The sequence below is a fragment of the Larus michahellis genome, chromosome 9, assembly GCF_964199755.1.
Source record: "Larus michahellis chromosome 9, bLarMic1.1, whole genome shotgun sequence".
Taxonomy (NCBI): Eukaryota; Metazoa; Chordata; class Aves; order Charadriiformes; family Laridae; genus Larus; species Larus michahellis.
The window spans coordinates 30,108,802-30,116,063 of NC_133904.1; the positions used below are offsets into that span (position 1 = coordinate 30,108,802).

The window sequence follows — 7,262 nt, forward strand, 5'->3', positions numbered from 1 at the left end:
TGTTTTGAAATGACATTGTATCACTGAGAGCGATGTGGGGCCGATTAAAAGGCTTTTTACCTGCTGGAATACCAGATTTATTTCCGGCATGGTTCTCCCCCAGGTGATTACGGCTTCAAGGTGAACCTCAAGGCCAAATCAAAGGAGTGTTTTCCCTTCGCTGCTCGTGCTGGCTGTGGAAAGCTGGTACCAAAGTTGTTTGGTTGGGTTTTTTTTCCCCTCCTTGTTTAACATTCAAAATAGCCTTTCTTCACCCTCCCCTGCGCGCAGGCAGCCTGCCAGCTTGGCACAGGCAACGGCGGCGCGAGCTGCAGCCTCCCTGCCCCACCGAGGCTGGGGGTGGGTGACGATGGGGGCTTCCCATGGCGACAGCGGGGAGACATCAGCCTTCCCCAGGAGCCTGGTGGGAAATTGCTGCCTTTTGGTGCAGGTGAACCCCCAAAAGGAGCAGAAGCGGTGCCACTCTCGAGGCGGGGGCTGTATCCAGCTGGAGGATTGTCCCCGCAGCTAATGTCATAGAATCATAGAAGTTTTGTTAGAATCACAGAATGGTTTGGGTGGGAAGGGAACTTAAAGATCATCTAGTTCCACCCCCCTGCCCTGGGCAGGGACACCTCCCACCAGACCAGGTTGCTCCAAGCCCCGTCCAGCCTGGCCTTGAACCCCTCCAGGGATGGGGCAGCCACAGCTTCTCTGGGCAACCTGGGCCAGGGGCTCACCACCCTCACAACCAAGAATTTCTTCCTCAGATCTCATCTCAATCTCCCCTCTTTGTCCTCACTGAAGGTGTCAAGAGACAGAGAAGGGCGGCTGCAGCACGGTGAAGGGTGAGGGAACTCCCAAGTGAGTGATAAGGAAGCCCAAAATCATTTTAGAGTAGAAAGTAATTGCCATTCCCTGCTTTTTCTGGGGTTTGGGAGCTGTGTTGGTGCTCCGGAGCGCCAGGAAGGGCCTGTGAGCCACCAGCTTTCCCGAGAAAGCTTTAACCCAGCGTGAGCAGGAGTTATTTGCACAAGCGGTGCTACGCTTCAGCCCTGCCTGAACCCTCCAGGAAAAGAGATTCCTGCCAGCGCGCTCCCACCCCAGCCTCTGACACGGACAGGGCAGGGACAGGGAACGATCCCTGAGACAAACCGTGGTCCCCGTTCTCACCTTTGTGAGGGTCTACGCAACCCCTGCCCTCCTCGGCTTTAACCAAACACCGCTTCCCCGCTGAACTCCCACTGCCTGGTGAGGAGGAGGAGAAAAACCCCAGCAAAATTAATGCTGATTAAACCGCTACTCCAGCAATGAATGCAAATTATCAGCACTTTTATTTTTTACTTTTTTTTTTTTTTTTAGTATTTAATGTAGCAGAAGCCTCTCGTCCCGTAGCCAAAGCAATTCGAGGCGCGGTGGCAGTAAACGCGTGGTGGGCGAGGCTGGAAGGAGCTCTTGGCGCAACTTTTGTTTTGCTTTTGAAGAAGGGCAGCTCATCTGTGAGGAACCACGGACGGCAAGGTAAGCACAGGGCAGCTTTGGGACCTGCTTAAGGTGCCCCTTCCTGGAAACACTCATTTATTGTGTTTTTACGCCCCGGTAGGCAGCGCCGCAGCAGCGCGGTGCGCAGACGGAGGGTGAGTCTCTGGCGCAATCGTGATGGATGCTGTAGTTGAGCAAACTCCTCTCGTTCTTTGCTAACTTTTCATCCTCCCCCAACGGAAAAGCAGAGGAGGGAGTGAGAAGGGATCTTGCTCAAGTCCAAGCCGTTAACTATCTCCAGCCCTGGGGGCAGGCCGACTGCTTCCCCCAGCAACCGCTGCGACACCAGAGCTTGCAGGAGCCCGGCGTGGGTTGCAGGGAATTAGCACGGGGTAGAAAAGCCTTTACCATGGTTAAATACTTACTTTCCTACGTCAGCTCTGCCAGATACGTTGACTACCGGCATCTCAAAGGCAGGCAGATCCCTAGGCTGGTAACATTTCCCTCCTAAATATTTTGTTTAGCTACATGCTATTTTGATTCCCCCTACTGATCTTATCTCCTAGTAACAAACACCAGGCTGGGCATGAACTTTCACACAGAGCGGCCGTAATTAAGGCGATCGCTTCTTGTCAGTGCTAGGCAGTCACTTTTAAATATTCAGTCATGGGGGATTTGCTGCAGCAGGCTCCGGGATGGTCAGAAAGAAACAAATAAACTCCCAAACACTTTTAAGGATATCAATTTTTATTGGACATTGCGAGATCAATAAGAAAAAATAATTTGTACAGCTTTGTGATATAACCATCACTGATGGAGAGTACGGCTACTCCTCGCGAGGGGACCCGAGGCAGCCGAGGGACGGGGTGTTCCCAGCCGGACCCGGTGCCGTTCTCCGCTCGCCCTGTCCCACAGCGGTGCCTTCCGCCTGGGGCAGCTCCACGAAGCCTTACGGGTAGCACAAATGGGGCTTCTTAGACGTTCGGGGTGAGCAGCCCTGCGCTCAGAGACCCTCTGCCGAGGGCTCGCTGCCAGCCACAGCCCGGGAGATCGGTTACTGACCCCCTGCCTGGCTTCGCCCTCCCTCCGCTAGTTCTGTCTCTCCTCTGCGCCTCGCAAGGTCGCCTGGCCAACGTTCAGCCCTTTCCTCCACGCAGCGCCTGCCGCACAGCAGCCCCTTCCCCCAGGAAAGAGCTTGGTCTGCACTAGGGAGCTGACTTAGACTATTTTTGAGGCCTTTGGTGACAGCAGCTGGCAGGAGCTGATTTGTGACACCAGCTAGGGGGGGAACCAGGACACTTCAGGGAGTAATCCGGCAGCTCAGACGCTTTTCAGCTGGCAGGGTAACCCTTTGTAATCGAACCCAGATGCTTGAGAGTGATTGTAGAGCAGCAGCTATGGATATTGCTCTAGCACTGGGGCACCCGCTCCATAGGATGGGCAGAGCTAGAAAAAAAGAGGCTTCGGTTTGCACAGTATTTTTGCTAAGCTTTTTGCCTTTGACAGTTCTTAACAGTTTAAAAAAAAAAAAAAAGAAAAAAAAAAAAAGAAAAAGCAGATGCCAGGACAAAAGGCTGAGTTTCCACGGTGGCACTGAGACATCCTCACACTAGGCAAAATTCTGGTTGGCCCCATCAGTATCTTGAACTACCCTCCCTCGGCTACATCAGGGAGGTGAAATGCCAGACCAAGAGAAACTTTAGCATTGATTCAGCCCCTAAGGGGAGTTGAGAATGGCAGTAAGAGTTAAGGACTGTGTCGTCTGTCCTAATACATGAAATCGAGACAGTAATCTTAAATTTACAAAGGGCTCAGCTGGAAAAAAAAAAAAAGAAATCAAAACTGAAAGGCTCTGTTGGCAGAAAAGGGGGTAGCTGTACCGTGACCGGCTGATGCTGGTGCCAGCAAACAGCCCTCGCTGCTGGACCTACCCCCGGCCCACCGACAGAATGGGTATTTCTTAATTATACTTAAATACTTCTCGGGAACTCGTATCTGGTGCATTCAGCCTTTCCCCTATCCAGGACCGGAGGAAGATAAACCCGGTGGGTAAGCAGCCTGAGCCTGGGAGAGCAGCTCCCCGCTGAGGCTTGGCTGCCTCCCCCCACGCAGACCCCAAACGCGCAGCCGCATCCCAGGCAACCTGGGGCAACACCGCACAGTTAAACGAAGGAGGGCAACAAGGAAATAATGTCATAATGAAAAGCTTGGGGGGGGGCAGTGTGTGGAAAAACCAAACCAAACCAAAAAACCCTTCACGCAACTATTTTTCAGCATTGTAAAAAAATAAAAATGAAAGCAAATCTTTTTTGACTTGCCGTGCCTCCACCCTGCAGGTCTCCTTGGTGTTCTAGGACCAGGAGACGCTGCCCCTTTCTCCGCTGTTCAGTGCTGCGGTGCACACCGTATTTCCGAAGGAGTTCCGTTAACTGTAGTGCAAGCAAACCGAGAGAATAAATAGCACTTGGACATTCCCTCTTGTCAAAGAACATTAACCACGCTAAAAACTAGCTTGCTTTTTGTTTTAACTGAAGTCAGCTGCAACTGGGTTTAATATATGAAAATTTGAAGATGGGTTTCACAGCATAACTGTAGAATAATTTACACTGCATTGCCAATTCACAATTCAGTCATTACCAGTGTACAAAGAAGGTCCTTAGTTTATATATATATATATACTTTATAAAGTCTGGAAGATCAATATAAATACTGCTCCAGAAATTAAAAAAGTGTTTACATCCCCGACTTGAATCTTACATCTCAGTGTCCTGGATTATTATTATAATCTGTAAAAGTCTTAGCGGCGCAGAGGTTCAAGTTTTCGAAATTTCAGTGACGAGCTGGATGACAAAGCATCTTGGTTTGAAGAAGAATTCACTGTGTCTGGGGACTGGAACAATACTCTACCACGATGATTAAATACATAAAAAGATGGATGGTTCCTTAATGTGTCAAACGTCCTTCAAAATAAATGTAAAAAGTCAGTGTTAATACTCTTTTTAGAACAGGGGTGTTAGAAGAGTCGGTCTAGGGTACACCAACTTTTACAGACAAGGAATACAAGTTTTGACTCCCAAACTCTTGCTCAATTTATAAGTTTCCTAAGCTGAAACACGAAGCCAAGCGTGAAAAACACCAACTGCTCAATAGGCAGAGGCCGTGCACCCCGCAGCCGAACGTCCCCCCTCTTCCCCGAGCACGGGGGCAGGCCTGCGGCTCACTGCACGCGCTCCAGCCAACCTGCCGGCCTTACTCCAGCTGCCGCTTGTGCTAAGACCTCGACGCTGTTTACTGTCGGCTTCCCAACCCTTTCTGGGCCTGAAGCTGCGGGTTTTAGGTAAACGCTATGAAATACAACAGTGTCAACTTATTTACTTCCCATGCTCCCCCGCACTTTTGGAAGTAGCCAGAGAGGCCCATCCAATTTCCTGTCTTTTTCAAACTCTCGATTCAAAATCCCTTATTTTCTTAAGCTCTTTCAGATATTCTGCCTTGAATAGTTCAGTGTGAGATTCAAATAATTCAGACTCTTGCAAAGAAGCAAAGAGCAAGAGAGGCTGTGCCAGGCACACGGGCCCGTAGCCTATGAGACCATCTCACGACAGCAGTTTGAGACTGCCGAGCTCTTACTTCCCACACAGACCCTTCATTCCTCTACCAACTCCGCACAGCAGGATTTTGGACGAGGGAAAGCAAGAAGTTTATTTAATTTGTTCCGGTTATCTAACTCTCTCTGAAATTCAAGACATTGTTGGCTTTCCCAGGTGTGACCATTCCTCTCAGTGTTATTGTCTACAACGTGCACTGAAGGACTGAGCTAAAGAGCGAGCTATTTCAGTGTTCAGTTTGTAGGGACAGTAGCAGATACAGCTGTTTAGGAAAAGAAGAAATAAAACATACTTATTTTTTAGTTCTGAAGTGGCATCCATGTCTTTAAATTCTCCTGCGATATGTACTATGCCATAGCAGGTAACTGCAAAGGCTAACAGAGTCTGAAGAACTATCTGTAACAGAGGGAAGCACAATGCAACACACACATTACTTAATATTCACCCAAAAAATCTCATCTTCCAGCATCTCTTGTGCTTTTCATGCGGTGACAGCAGGTGCTTTTACAGAGGTGGCAATTCAACAGTAGGGAAACTGAGGCACGGGAAGATTAAATACCCCGCCTGTTCTGCGTGGCGGAGCCAAGAAGAGCCTGGTCTGCCCAACATCGGTCCGCGTTGCACGGATTGGACTGATTCACACTCAGCAAGAGCCTCAGAACAAAACGCCGCGTTCCCGGGCACTTAAGGATCTCATATTCTCTCCGAGCAACAAGCTGGCTGCCAACGCATGCTGTGCAGCGGTGGCAGCTGCCGCTCGGTCCAAACGCCATGCCTGGCTGTCGTGGGTATTTGATCTCCTTACCTTTCTGATTAAGCAAAAACGGAACAGAGAATAATTGAAGTGGCATTTAAAAACCAAGCAAATAAATAAATAAAAAAACCCTCTTCCTGAAGCAGGTTGTGCTGGGATCAAACGGGCGCGCAGCCACGGTGGATAAACAAATGTCAGCCAACAAAAGCCAGAGGGAGGAGGATGTTTATGCTGCAAAGGAGGAGAGGAACGCACAGGCTCCCTGAGCTACGTTCAGGGAATTCCTGAGCGAGATGCTGCAGGGCAGTTCTAAAGAAGGAGAGGGAGGTCTGGACATGGGGCTCCTTCTCCCTGACAGATGTAACACACTGCAGGAAGTTGGGATAAGAAAACGCGGTTCTTTTTGACAGAGGGAGCTCGAATGAAAGTGCAGTATAAAAACTACTTTACCCTTTGTTCTTGCCTGTCACGTAAAAAAAAAACCCAAAGCAACCGAGACAGACTAAACCCTCCGCCCAGCATTCGACCTTCCAAACATTGTGAACGCTTGAACTTACATCTATGGGCAACGTTTCATCTTCCTTTTCTGTTAATCTCATGTAAGAACGATCTACAAGACAGAAACACACACACGCATCAACCCCCAGCAACAGCCAATACACAAAACCCCACCGGGACCTGCTGCGGGTCGCGCCGGCCCCGGACGGTCCCGCTCCCGGGGCAGCCCCCGCCAACCCCTGCCTTGCCGGGAGGGCGGAGGAAGCCGGGCCCGGCGGCGCTCCCTCCCTCCCCTTCGGGCTCAGCTCCCGGCGGGGCCCGCTCCGCTCCCCCCGCGGCCCGGCCCGCAAGGGCAAGGCCCCCACAGCCGGCGGGGCTCCCCCGGGCCACCATGATGACGATGATAATGATAACGCTGATGATGGTGCTGATGCCGCCGCGGCCCATCCCGGCCCCCCCACGGAGCCTCCCCCGGCGGCCGGGCGGGGGTGACGGGGCCCGGTGGGCCTCCCCTCGCCGCAACTCCCCCCCCGCCCAGGGCCTCAGTGTCCGCTGCCGCCCCCCCGCCGGCCCCTCGCTCACGCTGCGCCGCCGAGAAAGCCGCATGTGCCAGGGCGAAGAGGCCGAGCCCCACCAGCCCCTTCCACACCGAGGCGGCCGCCATCGCCGCCGCCGCCGCTCGCCCCGCCGCCACCAGGGGCGCCCCCGCCGCCGGCGCACGGTGATGGCGTCACGGGGGGACGGGGGCGGGGCCAGGCCGCGCCCGGGAGGGGCGCGGCTGGTGCCGTCGGGGGCGTGGCTTCTCGCGGCGGGGCGGGGGCGTGGCCGCACCGCCCCTTTCCCACGCGGGACCGAGGCCATTGAGATGGGGCAGCCACAGCTTCTCTGGGCAGCCTGGGCCAGGGGCTCACCGCCCTCACAGCAAAGAATTTCTTCCTCAG

General features: G+C 52.6%; 1 protein-coding gene across 1 annotated transcript; it reads right to left on the reverse strand.

The window, feature by feature from the left end:
* Positions 1–2,187: 2,187 nt before the first annotated feature.
* Positions 2,188–7,053, reverse strand: MMGT1 (membrane magnesium transporter 1). Its single transcript, XM_074600114.1, has 4 exons — positions 6,904–7,053; positions 6,381–6,433; positions 5,362–5,465; positions 2,188–4,421 (listed from the first exon to the last, which is right to left on the reverse strand). The coding sequence occupies exons 1-4, from the start codon at positions 6,983–6,985 to the stop codon at positions 4,259–4,261; spliced, it is 402 nt and encodes a 133-aa protein (XP_074456215.1). The 5' UTR covers positions 6,986–7,053; the 3' UTR covers positions 2,188–4,258.
* Between the last annotated feature and the right edge of the window lie 209 nt (positions 7,054–7,262).